The sequence below is a fragment of the Hirundo rustica genome, chromosome 24 (assembly GCF_015227805.2).
Source record: "Hirundo rustica isolate bHirRus1 chromosome 24, bHirRus1.pri.v3, whole genome shotgun sequence".
Classification (NCBI taxonomy): Eukaryota; Metazoa; Chordata; class Aves; order Passeriformes; family Hirundinidae; genus Hirundo; species Hirundo rustica.
Window position 1 is genome coordinate 1,330,931 of NC_053473.1, and position 14,279 is coordinate 1,345,209.

Here is a 14,279-nt window from a genome sequence, read left to right on the forward strand (position 1 = left end):
TCCAGGACCCTGAACGTGTGCAGGAGGCGTAGCTCTAATTATATGATTAAACCCTGTTTATACCTGATCCTGCCCCCACAGGGAGTGTCCAATTAAGTGGCAGGATGTGCCTGAGTTGCCAGAGGGGAACCCCAAAGGGATGGGCTCTGTTTTTGTTTTGTGAGGTTCCTTCTGTGACTGTTGGAGCACTTGCAGCAGTGCTGCACACAGATTAACATTTCATAAGCAATTTTAATATCAGCATTGTCTCCTTTGATCACTTGACTTTGTAACCTCACCATGTTATTAGCCTGGCTTCTTGGAGGTAATCCTTAAATAAGAGCCTGGTTAATCACCTTAAATACATTCTCTGCTTTTAAATCTTAGATTATTTTTTCATCCAACTGTTTTAATCCTGCTCCTGCAAGCATGGACTTCACTACCTGCCCTATGTTTTAGTTCTCTGCAAGCCCATATTGCAGAGGCCGCTCCCATCCCTGTTCACTTTAAATATTGCTTCAGCACAAACTCTTTCAGTGCTGCTTTCCTGCCTTTCCCTACTGCTCTGCGGTACCAAACCTCCACCTGCCATTTGTCAAAGCTGAAACAGCTTCTCTAGCAAGTACAGCTGTTTTTAATTTAGAATTCAAAGCCCTCCTGAGCAACTCACTGATTGGGCTGTGGCCTCTCTGGATTGGGCTGCTGTGTCTGTGCTGGACAGTGCCCCTGTCTCAGATGATCCCAGACTTTGGTACCTGAACTTCTTCCATGTTCAGTTTGTTACCTGGCAGTAAACTGCCCCTAGCCTACAAATTTTGTCTTCTCCACACTAACTTCTTTCTGGTTTAGATACTGGAACTGTATCTTGTCTTGCCCTGCTAGAAGAATTGGTCTCTTTTTTAGGGCAACTAATTGGCTTTTTCTGGGAGGTGTTCACCTGGAGAAGAGAAGGCTCCAGGGAGACCTTAGAGCTCCTTCCAGTGCCTAAAGGGGCTCCAGGAGAGCTGCAGAAGGACTTTGGACAAGGGCCTGGAGGGACAGGACAAACAGGACAAAGGGGAATGGCTTTCCACTGCCAGAGGGCAGGGATGGGTGAGATACTGGGGAGGAATTCCTCGCTGTGAAGGTGCTGAGGCCCTGGCACAGGGTGCCCAGAGCAGCTGTGGCTGCTCCATCCCTGGAAGTGTCCAAGGCCAGGCTGGATGGGACTTGGAGCAGCCTGGGATAGTGAAACGTGTCCTGCCCACGGCAGGGGTGGAAATAAGATGAGCTTTAAGGTCCTTTCCAACCATTTTCTGATTCCCTTTGTGTCAGCACCCAAAATCACTCACTAAGCCAGATCTCTCTTGCTGTGCAGCTTTCCTCTCCCTGCTGGTCAGGCAGCAGCACCAGGTACCAACTCACTGGTATTCCCAGAGTTCCCATCTGTACCGACTGTTGCGTGGCCATTCCGAGGATGGAACCTGTCGGAGGTGGTGCAGTGAGTGAGTGTGGCAAACGGTTCACATCCTGTACGGGGTTGGGCTGGGGCAGAGTTACAGCTCTCCACAGCACCTTGTGGTGCTGTTTGAAAACAGCACTGATCCCACAGGGATGATTTAGCTCCTGCTGAGTCAGGAGCTGTTCTGCCTCTCACCCTGACCCAACAGTGTTGGGCTAAGGGTGTACTAGGAGCTGGGGGGACACATCCAGGACAGCTGCCCCCACTGACCACAGGGATGTCCCAGACCATGTGATGCCATGCTCAGCCCTGAAACAGAGGGTGGGGGGATGGTGGAGCCTGGCCAGGCTTAGGACAGTTGGTGATGAGCAATTGCTTTCTCGTATTACCTAATTTTTTTGGTTTCTATTTCCCTCTCTTTGTTGGTTTTTTCTCCTTACATTTTTTAAAAAATCTTTTTCATTATTTAACTGTCTTCATGTCAACCCACCAGTTTTCTCACTTTCACCTTCCACTTCTCCCACCATCACACTGTGGGGGAGAAATAAGGGGCTGTGCTGGTGCTTAGCAGCCAGCTGGGCTTAAACCACGCCACATCCTCAGTCCAGACTCCCCTGGCAGGGCTGTATCCATCTGTGACGGTCAGATGGCAGGGCAGGGGGATGTGTCACCGGTCTGAGTTGGTTCTTGCTACCCAAAGTGCACACAGGACACTGAGAATCCCGTGGATTGCTGACCAGTAAAGCAGGTAGGAACAGAAACTCAGTGCACTGTCTCAGATTTGGGACCCTCAGGGGACTCATGGTGACACCGATGGATGAGAGCAGGGCACCAGGACAGAGCTGAGCATTCACGTCCCCATTAGCCCTGAGGAGCTGAAGCACTGTAGGCACTGACGTGGCTGGAGAGCTCCAGGTGCTCCAGTGACCTGCAGAGGGATGCGTGGACAAGGCAGAAGTGCTTTGCAGGTGCACTGCACTACAGCCAGTGCACCCAGCTCTGCACTGCACTGGCCTCGTGGAGCAGCTGCACATGGCAACAGCCTCTTTTCACTGACCTTTGTGTCAAGACCAATTTCGCACCACATTGCGCAGGATCAGCAGCACAAGCTGTCTGTGAAGGCAGGGAGGGGATCCTGCCAAGGAGTGAGCCAGACGGTCCCAGTAAAGTGCATGTTATGTTGTGCTGCCCTCAGTATGTGCAGCACTGGGCACGGTGGCATCACCCCTCCCAAAATCAGGAGCTGTGTCTCAGGTACCACCCAGCTACACGCAAGACATTCACTTTTGGTGCCAGCATTCTGGGTTTCCAACAGAAATCCCCATATCCTAACAGAGGCCTTGAGGAAAGGGATGGAACCAGATCCCCCTGGGCAGTGCTGGCACCATGAGGGCCCGTGGAGCACTGGCACCAGAGCCAGGCTGGGACACCTGTGGCTGCAGCAGGGATTGAGCTGACACAGAGCCCCTAGATTGCTGCTGCTGGACAACTACAGCCCTCACACTTCGGTATTCCTAATCAAGGGAGATCCCTCCCTCCAGAGCCTGAAGCTGCTCTTTTCTCCAAGCACCCTTTCCCTTTGGCAGCTGGGTTCTATTTGCTGAGTCCTGGCCTTTTTGGTGCCAACCACTTGGACCTGCTATGGCCTGGCAGCGTAAATCAAGCTCTCCAGAACAGGAAAGCACGAGGCAACAAGTTTGGAGCCACATCCTCATGTTCCAGCGCCAGATATTCCAAATTAACCAGCGATTCTGCATCGAGCTGTGGTCTGGCTGTTTGCCATGGAAAGAGCCTGCTGTTCACAGCATTCCAGGCAGTGTGCAGAGCCAGCTGCTTGAGGAGGGGAAGGATACCTGTGCTGACACGGCTTTGCTCATTTTCCCTTGCTCTCAGGGCATCTCTTCCAGCTGGGCTGGAACAATGGCACAGGGGACTCCCGGCAGCAAGCAGACAGGAGCACTCTGCCTCTGCACGCACAGCGATTATAGCAACAGTCTGCCTTCCCCCGGGGAATTCAGAGCCTCCTGGGAGATAAGGAACACGAAAGGGGGAGCAGAAGCCCAGCTGAGCGTACACACACTCGCTGCTGCTTCCCCAGCGAGGAGAGGCTAGGACAAACACATCCACGAGGGAATCCTCCCAGCGAAGCCTCTCGCCCGGGGACACTCGGATCCCATCGACACACAAATTACCCTGAAACACTTGTGTCTCAGGCCCCCAGGGAAGGGCCCTGGGATGCTCAAGGGACAGATCCTCCCTCACAGGTGCTCCCACCCCTGCAGCTCTCCCAGAGTTCCATGTGCAGCACTTTGAAAGCCAAACCGCAGCAACCACGGGGATGGACTGTGGGCTGTGCTCGATTCAGTTTTAGGAAAGATCCAAGAAACTCTTCGTCCCTCAGAGGATGGAAGTGTTACCTCAGCAACCCCAGAAGCCGCTTACTCTTCCTTGGGGACTGCACGAAGGGAGCCAGGCACACTTGTGTAAGATTGGGTAATTTTCAGGTGCTGGGGCACTCACTCCAAAGCACACTCCTGTGAAAATTGGCTTCTCTCCCCTATCCAGCCCCACAGGTCAGTAGCTCTCACCTGGATTGCTGGGCTGCCATCTCCCCCTTCTCTCCCCTCACTGTCACTGAGGGGCCCAGCTGTGCTCATACCAAAGCTGCACCGAGGGACCTGGCTGCCTCATAGCACTCAATATTTACGCTGAAATGCATAAAAGTGTTGGTTAAAAGAGAACAAAGCTGGCTTTGATAAAAGTCCTCATGTTCTCTCTGCATTTTTATGGCCAGTTCCACTCATCTGCTGTGGTTTCCTTTTGTGTCCCCAAGCAGCTTCAACATGCTTGGTGGGTTTTGGGCAAAATACTTGGTAGTTTAGTGTTTCTGTGATTCTGGAGTTTGGCCTGTATTAACCTGACTCTGTGGGAGGCAGCGACGCTTTCCCTGAACCAGTTGTCCAAGGACCCTGAAGCTATTCCATCTCAATTGTTTCCTTTTCTCCTACTTATGTTCCTGTCAGGGAGTGCAATGTCAGATATGTAAAATGACCTTCAGGGAAATCCGTAACATTTCAGAAATCCCTGTTCCCCCAAACACCTCCCTGCAGAACTGCCTGTACTGATGGGACGGTCCCTGCTCACAACAGAGGTTTAGGGAATGCAGCAAGGTGAGCTGTGCACGACAGGCAACACCACAATCACCTCCCTGGCCAAGCTGGCCCTGCTTTCAACAACCACAGCTCTTCTCTGAACTCTGCTGAGCCATTCCCCTCCACACCCACAGGCAGCAGGTCCCACAGACACACTGAGCAGTGATCTCACTTTCATCCCTGCTGCGTTCCTCCATGAGGAGCATCTCTGGATGGGAGAGCCCCAGGACACAGCAGGGAAGCAAACAGCAGAGTTCTACAAGCTACTGCTTCCAAGTCCACACTGTCACCACTGCCCTTCAGAAGATTCCCTTAGTAAGAGGCGAGGCATCAAGGAGAGACCTCAGGTCCAGGCAGGCCCAGGCACCGAGGCCTTTTGCTGACTTGCAGAGCTTGGGAAAGAGGGAGCCTTGAACCCCAGCCCCTGCTCCATGCACAACTTACCTGATTCAGTGAAATATAACTAATTTAGTGAACTAAGAGTGTGATTGTGACCTCTGTGCAAGGCATGACTTGTGGCAGTTCCCCACGAGGGCTCAGCTGATGTCACAGCCTGCAGCTGCCAAAAAGGGGGAAGGCCTTCATCCTGCCATTGCCCCTGGAGCAGGTCACAGGCTGCAGCACCCAAACTCCTGTGTGTCAGCCCAGCAGCCAAGAAAAGAAGCTTTAACCTAAGGTATCAAATTGAACATTCAAAGGGTTCAGCAGCTGCTCAAGGGGAGGTTTGGGTGGGAACGGGAGCAGAGAGGTGAAGCTACAGGAGGTGCCAATGTCAGCCAAGCCCAGACCTTGGCTCCGGGCTGTGAACCCAACCCAATATCAGAGCCAGAGTGAAGCAAAGCCTGCTTTTAACCATCCTAAGCACATTTATATCATATAAACACCTGACCCATACAAACCAGGCATGCCTTAAATCCACAACAGGACACAATTAGACAAAATTGTTATTACTTGCTCCCCTGAACCTTGCTGGAGGGATTGACTGGAGCAAGAGATGCAGACTTATTACTGTTCTCTCTGGAGGCACTGCTACATCTTAACACAAGATGGTCTCAGGAGTCAAGTCTATGCAGACATTAAATAGAAGAATCCATTTTCAAATTTAAGTTACTTACACATGGAAATAAGGGTTTCTGCACTGTCTTGGTGTTGATAGAGGATAGGCTGCAAGATGAGCATTCCCAGGCCCTATGTAAGTGCTTCCCATGCCTGAGGGTTGTCTACCTTTATTTTCTAGGAGTTATTGCAGGCAGCTGGAAAACAGTTTTTCAACGTGCTGGATAAAAAGTAGTGAAAATATTTGTGAGTCTATGTGAATTTTTATTAGCTCTCATTGACACAGGAATGGTGCAGCTTCAGCAGATCCCAAACCTGGTGATGTGTCCAGTGGAGCAGCAGCTGCTCTTCCCCCAGGCCTCGTCTGCTGACTGGGACACTCCTCCCACAAAGCTCCATTAGCAGCGCAGTGGAGCTGCCCGAGCTCAAATTCCACACAGTAATGCTGCCTTTTCCCCACTTCCTGCCCACCCCCCTGAAATTCTCAGTCACCTCTGGGAATATGAACTAGCCCAGGTGCTAACTGAGAGCTGGACTGCACAGCTGTCCCATCACCTGCCCCAGGTCTCTGCCCATGCCACCTGCACTGCAGGGGTGTTTCTCCAAGCTGCAGGAACTCAAGACCCCACCTTTGGCTGAATGACCCCCAAGATCTCATGGTAGAAAAGCTTCTTCCCAAGAATTCCCATCAGACTTCATTTCTTCTTAGCATTTCAAGTCTGTGTGATCCTATTTAATATTTAAGAGTCAGCAGAAAGCACACCTGGATCCATGGAGGATTCACCTCCCCTCTCCCACCAAAGAGGAGCAGGAGCCCACAGCACTCTGAGCACTGTGCTGAGGTGGGTTTCAGTTGCTGGCACTGCGATATGAAGGCCTTTGGCCTCAGCTCTCCCACCTCTCCAGGGGTGTTCTACTGACTGGGAAAGCTGCCACCACCCCCCAGCTCCATCCCAGTGCCACCCACTACTCAGGAATCCACATGGACCATTTTTTGGAGGTCATTTACTCAGCACTGGCCAAGCTGATTCCCACAATCTGTTCTGCACAGCAGCGCCTTCGAAACGAAGCTTGTGCAGCGCAGCACGTTTAAGTAACACGGACTGCAACTGGGGTAACACAGGCCAGAACACACATCCCAAGAGACAACAGTAAATCAAAGTGTGGAATTAGTGACGTGATCCCCCCACTCTGTGATGCCTGTGCAGAACCCAGGGGAAGCTCTCTTGCCCTTTGAGGCACATCTCCTTGATGACCCTGGGCAGTCCTTGGGCTTAGGGCTATGAGGCAGGAAGGGCAGGAGGGAAGAAGCAGTTTCCATGACAAATGTCCATCTGACACATTTAGCAAGGACACAGCACAGGATTTGCCTCCTGCTCCAGCGACACCCTCGGTCCCCAGACCACAGTTCTGCCTCTGTCCCTCCCCTGCTAAATCCTGACTGCCCACAGCAGAGGTTCCTGACAGAGCAGCCCCAGAACAGGCCACACATTAAGGCAGAGTCTCCAAATCTTAGAAGTGCAGGTGCTCAAGCACTGCAGGAAGAAGGGACTTGCTTCTGCCCCTCCTGCTGTCAGGATGTCTCTTCTGGGAGACTCATCCGAGGCTGTGCCTGCATCAGAGAGCCCTGCCAGCAAAACTGTTTCATTAGAGGGGCAGGGAAAGGTTCTTCCCACAGCCTTGGGGCAGCACACCTACAGCCCACCTCGAGTTTGGTGGCACAAACAAGTCCATCACCCCAGCATGGTGACAGCTGTGCCTTCACTTACGAGCAGAGGACAGGGATGTGTCCCACAGTGAGGCACAGCACCAGGGACCCCAGAGCATCCCTGGAGAGCTGTTCTGTCACTCATACAGGGTTAGCAATGGAGAATGAACTGGGCCACGATTACTAGCAGTGATAAATGCAGTGAGAACCACGGCTGCTGCACCCTCCGTCCATTTTTAATTAGCTTTGTGGCCAGCTTTTAAAAGGCAGAAATCAAAACTGGTCACAATATCCCATATTACTCTTACCACCAGGTTTTACAGAAGAGAAATTCCTTCCTGACATCACTGTTTAACACATATGTTCTGACATGCTTCAGCACTGCCTGTCCAATGATTCAGATCCTTTTCAGGCTGGAACCTCTTCACTCTTGCTGCCTGAAATCTCTATGGTCTGGCATATTTTCTTTGTTTGCTGCTCTATCAGCCTATGCTGTCTGCACATTTTACCTGTGTTTTGTTCCCAAGTACTCAGTTAATAGAACTGCACATGTTAGTTGGAATCCATTACACTCACTTCAGGTGCCAGGTGGGATGAGGTTTTGGAGAACATAAATGTTAGAGCTGGAGGCAGTGAACATTCCTTCTGAAAATCAACAGAAGACTCAGCCTTAAACCCTGGAACTGCTTTGGCTGCAGGTCAGACAGTTTCAGCTGCCACGACGACTCAGCGCAGCAGCCCTGTCCTCCTGCAGCCCTGTGCCAGTGCCCCCACTCACACGGCGTCACAGGGCCATCAGCATGAGACACCTCATCCCCCTGGAGCAACGGCAGCCACCAGCGAAGCAGCAGAACAGCCAGACCGGTGCAGATCAGGCTGGGGAGCAAAAATGTCAGGGTGAGCTGTCCCTGCAGGCTACAGAGACCCTCCCACCACCAACACTTTTCCCTTGTGGGCGCGGGCGAGGAGCCGGCTGGAGTGCCCGGGCTGCAATTCCTGGCGCCGGTCAGCCTGTGGATCTGGGAAGCGGGGTGCCGGGTCGGGCCGCGGGTCAGTCACAGCGGGGAGCAGGCAAGCTGCGGCCAGCCAGGCTCTGCGGTGACCAGCCGTGGTCAGGGCCCGGCTCCCAGCGCGGGGCCGGCGTCACTCGTGGGCCACGCGCTCCAGCGCCACGTAGAAGCTGTCCTTGTCGTCGAGGCAGTGCCAGCCGATGGGCCCCGCCTCGCAGTCGGCGCACACCAGGAACTTGACGTTGCCCACGTCGCGCGTGAATCCCACGTTCTCGAAGGAGAACATGTCGCGCACCAGCCAGTGCTCCCGCAGCACGTCCCCGCCGCCGCCCGCCGCCGCCGCCGCCGCCGCCTTCTTCCTCATGGCGGGCAGGAGGAGCTGCGGAGACACGGGGCCGTCACCGCCCGGCCGGCACCGCCCGCACCCCCCCCGAACCCCCCGGTACCTCACGGCGGGCGAAGGTGGCGGCGCCGGGCAGCAGCACCCGGGAGCCGCAGCGCTGGCACAGCACGGCCCGCAGGTTGCGGCCCTGCGCGCACACGAGCCCGGCCGAGCCCGGCGCGGCCGCGGGAGGAGCGGGGGGGGACGGAGGAGGCGCCGCCGGCTCCATCTCCGCGCACGGCGCCGCCATGGCCAGGGGCGGGGCCGGCGGCGTGACGTCAGCCCGAGCGTCCTGGTGACGTCATTGGAGCGCCCCGCCCCCGCTGTGATGGCCCCGCCCCGCTCCCATTGCTCGGGAGCGTCCGGGAGAGCCGGGCTGGGAATGGGAATGGGAATGGGAATGGGAATAGTGGGATGGGAATGGGAATGGGAATGGGAATGGGAATGGGAATAGTGGGATGGGAATGGGAATGGTGGGATGGGAATGGGAATGGGAATGGGAATGGGAATGGGAATGGGAATGGGAATGGGAATGGTGGGATGGGAATGGGAATGGGAATGGGAATGGGAATGGGAATGGGAATGGGAGTGGGAATGGGAATGGGAGTGGGAATGGGAATGGGAATAGTGGGATGGGAATGGGAATGGGAATGGTGGGATGGGAATGGGAATGGGAATGGGAATGGGAATGGGAAATGGGAGTGGGAATGGGAATGGGAGTGGGAATGGGAATGGGAATGGGAATGGGAATGGGAATGGGAATGGTGGGATGGGAATGGGAATGGGTTGGGATGGGAATGGGAATGGGAATGGTGGGATGGGAATGGTGGAATGGGAATGGGAATGGTGGGATGGGAATGGGAATGGGAATGGGAATGGGAATGGGAATGGGAATGGTGGGATGGGAATGGGAATGGGAATGGGAATGGGAATGGGAATGGGAATGGGAATGGGAAATGGTGGGATGGGAATGGGAATGGGAATGGTGGGATGGGAATGGGAATGGGAATGGTGGGATGGGAATGGGAATGGGAATGGGGGATGGGAATGGGAATGGGAATGGGAATGGGAATGGGAATGGGAATAGTGGGATGGGAATAGGAATGGGAATGGGAATGGGAATAGTGGGATGGGAATGGGAATGGGAATAGTGGGATGGGAATAGGAATGGGAATGGGAATGGGAATAGTGGGATGGGAATGGGAATGGGAATGGGAATGGGAAATGGAAATAGGAATGGGAATGGGAATGGGAATGGTGGGATGGGAATGGGAATGGGAATGGGAATGGGAATGGGATGGGAGTGGGAATGGGAATGGGAATGGTGGGATGGGAATGGGAATGGGAATGGGAAATGGGAATGGGAATGGGAATGGGAATGGGAATGGGAATGGTGGGATGGGAATGGGAATGGGAATGGTGGGATGGGAATGGGAATGGAATGGGAATGGTGGGATGGGAATGGGAATGGTGGATGGGAATGGGAATGGTGGGATGGGAATGGTGGGATGGGAATGGGAATGGTGGGATGGGAATGCAGCAATGGGAATGCTGGAATGGGAGTGCAGCAATGGGAATGCTGGAATGGGAGTGCTGGGCTGGGAGTGCTGAAATGGGAATGCTGGAATGGGAATGATGGAATGGGAGTGCTGGGCTGGGAATACAGCCCTGGGCATCCTGCCCTGGGAATCCTGGGCTGGGAATCCTGCCCTGGCATGGGCTGCCCCTGCCTCCCTGGAGGAGTCCAAGGCCGGGCTGGATGGGGCTTGGAGCACCCTGGGATGGTGGAAAGTGTCCCTGCCCAGGGCAGGGGGGGATGAGATGAGTTTCAAGGTCCTTCCCATCCAAACAAGTCTGGGATTTTCTGGTCCCCCAGTGATCCTGGACCGGCAGGAGCTGGCAGTGCAGTCTGTCTGTCCTGGAACCATCAGGGACAGTCACTTCCCAGCCATGGGAGTCTGGAGACACTTGAATTCATGGTTGGAGAAGCAGCTTGGTTGATGCTGGACCTCCTGCTCCTCGCTGAGCCCCTTTGAGCCACTCTGGCTGTGTGCTGGTCTGGGTACTGCTAACACCCCTCTGTTAGTGTTGAAAAGATGGAAAGAGGCCTTTTGATTGAGCCACTGCTTCTTTAGAGGGTAGGCCAGATCCCAGAAGAGTACTGATTTGGTGTAAACGTGCCCCATCCTCCTGCTGCCTCACTCATAACTGTTGCCAAGAACCCTGAGGAGAAGCCAGAAATGGGAGCTGCTATTCGAGGAAGGTAGAGGATTTCAGCAGCAATCCAGCTGCTCGCTCAGGCTCCAGCCCTGGGCAATGCTGGGGTGTGAGTGTCACTGGGAGACATCACCCCACTCTCCTGTGACCTGTGCAGGTGTTTCTAAGGCAGGGGCAGTGTTTGGGGCGTTTGAGCTCCTGAGCCGTGTCTGGGTGTGTGTGGGGAGCCAGAGCAGAGGGGAGCAGGGTGTGAGGAGCTCTGGAGCTCAGCAGAGGGGAGCGGGCTGTGAGGAGCTGTGGAGCTCAGCAGAGGGGAGCGGGGTTTGAGGAGCTGTGGAGCCAGAGCAGAGGGGAGCAGGGTGTGAGGAGCTCTGGAGCTCAGCAGAGGGGAGCGGGGTTTGAGGAGCTCTGGAGCTCAGCAGAGGGGAGCGGGGTTTGAGGAGCTGTGGAGCCAGAGCAGAGGGGAGCGGGGTTTGAGGAGCTCTGGAGCTCAGCAGAGGGGAGCAGGGTGTGAGGAGCTCTGGAGCTCAGCAGAGGGGAGCAGGGTGTGAGGAGCTGTGGAGCTCAGCAGAGGGGAGCGGGGTGTGAGGAGCTCTGGAGCTCAGCAGAGGGGAGCGGGGTGTGAGGAGCTCTGGAGCTCAGCAGAGGGGAGCGGGCTGTGAGGAGCTCTGGAGCTCAGCGGTGCCCCCTGAGCCGCCCTGGGGCACCCAGTGCCCTGAGCCAGGCACAAACCAGCCACGGGAAGGTGACAGGGTTCAGTCCTGTCCCACAGCCAGAGCCACCTGTCCGGAGGCTCAGGGGAGTCACAGAATTCCCATTCCTGGAGATAGTCTGGACTCAACAGAACCTGATCCAAACTGGATCTCCTTCAGGCAGGATCATGGCCCACCAGCTTACCCTTCCCACGTACAATTATCCCTTGATTCTGTGAGTTCTTTCCTCATGTAGGTGTCAACATCACTTTGAGAAAAACACCCAGGACATTCCTGGGAGTCCAAATCCATCTCTGCCCTGGGAGCTGACTCCAGCTGCCCCAGAGGCACCCGAGCAGGGACAGTCCACTTCAGTGTCACTTCTCTCTCTCCAGAGCTTCAGAGCCTCCCCATGGGTCACTCGTGCCCCCAGAGCAGCCAGGAGAGCTCCCCTGCCCACACATCTGCTGCAGGAGGGTCACTGGGGGAGGCCTTTCCCTCCCAATCTGTGGCAGGACATGAAGTGACAACTTTGTAAGGCTTTTCTTGTGGCACCACGTGTGCACATCCTCATTTTGGGGTAACCCAGCCTGTGAGGGATGAGATCCCAGCCAGATGGAGGGGGGAGGAAGGTGAGCCCTGTGCCTGCCCTGGGGAGGCTGCTGCAGGATGCAAATGCACATCTGTCAGTGCTGCATTGCTCTCACCTCGTCACATTAAGGAGAGATGGGGCACAGCCCATAAACCCTGAGTGGCACAGCAGCACCCTGATGTCTCCAGCTTGTGGCACAAGGCTGCTGCTGGGCTGGGCTGGTTGGTCAGGGCTGGTGGCTGGAGTGCTTGTCACAGTCCTTGTGAACAATTCAAGAGGTAAATAAACCCACTAGTAGGTTCTTTGGCTAATTCTTGAGTCTTGGGTGGGAGCTTTCTCTGTTGAGAACTCACTCTTAGTTCTGCCTTTTAGCATTTTCTGCTGGATTATTCACGAAGCAAAGCCTCACTCTTGCTGGCCAGGGAGAATTGATACCAGCTTCCTCCCAAGCAGAACATTTTGTCCCTTTGTTTTGCTTTCAGCAGGAGCCTGTACATTTTCTCATCCCCAGCACCAACACAGAGCATTTTGAAGATTTATATCGTGCATTACCTCCCTGGAAACACCAGCTCCTCTTCAAACCCTTCAGTACATCCTGCCCTGGAAAGGCAGGGATGGGTCTGCTGGCCACTCTCATGGGGTCACATCCTGCTGTGCCCCAGTTCTGATGCTGCTGCTCCAATCTGCCCAGCTGCTGAGTTTCTGCCCAGCCACACCCTGGACACGCTGCTTTTGGAGCTGAATTCCCCCGAGCCCTTTGCAGGAGAGCAGGGCTCATCAGGGAAGGGAGAGGAGCTGCTGGCAGCTCCAGGGTCACTGTCAGAGCCTAGAAACTCCCCCTGCACTGCCTGTCTCCCTGCAGGTGTCAGAGGGGCACAGGCAGGACAGATCCATGTATGGGACCAGTGAGTGCTTCCTAGTGAGTGCTGCACTCCCCAAAGGGGGCCTGTTCCCTTCTTTGCTTCCCCACTTCCTACTGGCTGAAGAATGATAGAGCAGTTTGGGGGACAGGTGTCAGGAGAGGCTCCTGAACATCTGGAGTGAGCGGTGAGCTGTTTATGGGGGCACCAGGCAGAGGGTTTGGAGCAAAGGCTCCTGGGGCAGAATGCTGCAGTTGGCCCTGAAATCAACAGAATTTGTGTTTTGTATATGGACAGATGAATTAATGCTGGGCTCCACTCATCCCACACGCTCATGGCGGATAAAGGAACTGCAATTTTTTGCAACTGCAGCTCTACTGTAACAGTGTTAGATTTATGGAATTGTTTAATTTGGAAAAGGCCTATAAGATCATTGAGTCCAACCACTCCCCCAGCACTGCCATGTTCACCATGAAACCATGTCCTCAGGGGCCACACCCACACATCTTCTGAACCTTTCCAGGGATGGTGACTCTACCAGTGCCTTGGGCAGCTGTGCCAGGGCCTGACCACCCCTTCACAGAAGAATTTTTCCCCAGTTTCCAACCTGAACCTCCCCTGGCTCAGCCTGAGGCCGTTCCCTCTCCTCCTGTCCCTGTTCCCTGGGAGCACAGCCCGACCCCCCCGGCTGTCCCCTCCTGTCAGGAGTTGTGCAGAGCCACAAGGTTCCCCCTGAGCCTCCTTTTCTCCAGGCTCAGCCCTTTCCCAGCTCCCCCAGCCCCTCCTGGCGCTCCAGACCCTTCCTCAGCTCTGTTCCCTTCTCTGGACACGCTCCAGCCCCTCGATGTCTTTCTTCTTGCGAGGGTCCCAAGACTGCCCCCAGACTGGAGGTGTGACCTCAGCAGTGCCCAGCACAGAGGGATGGTCACCAGTCCTGCTGGTCACACCATGGCTGCTACAAGCCAGGTGTCACTGGCCTCCCTGGCCACCTGTGCACACCTGGGCTCACGTTCAGCCCCTGATGATTTATTATTGCTGTTGACTGTAATCACAGTCTTTTCCTCCTCTCTCCTGCCATACTCTTCTCCAACAGACCTTGTAAGAAATTCCCTCCTTAGGGAGTCCTCCAGGCCTGGCTGCTCTCTGTGCCACTCATCTCACAGTTGGAGCAGTTGTTTTTCACTACTGGG

General features: G+C 54.7%; 1 protein-coding gene across 1 annotated transcript; it reads right to left on the reverse strand.

Annotated features, from left to right (window-relative positions):
• Positions 1–7,551: 7,551 nt before the first annotated feature.
• On the reverse strand, positions 7,552–8,978 carry RABIF (RAB interacting factor). The gene is made up of 2 exons (XM_040085872.1): positions 8,793–8,978; positions 7,552–8,725 (listed from the first exon to the last, which is right to left on the reverse strand). Exons 1-2 carry the CDS (start codon positions 8,976–8,978, stop codon positions 8,480–8,482), a joined length of 432 nt encoding a protein of 143 aa, XP_039941806.1. The 3' UTR covers positions 7,552–8,479.
• Between the last annotated feature and the right edge of the window lie 5,301 nt (positions 8,979–14,279).

Excerpts from the sequence above, each read along its gene's own strand:
- RABIF (XM_040085872.1), bottom strand. The coding sequence starts at position 8,978 with ATGGCGGCGCCGTGCGCGGAGATGGAGCCGGCGGCGCCTCCTCCGTCC. Across the intron at positions 8,726-8,792 it reads CCACCTTCGCCCGCCGTGAG|CTCCTCCTGCCCGCCATGAG; the intron begins GTACCGGGGGGT and ends GTGTCTCCGCAG.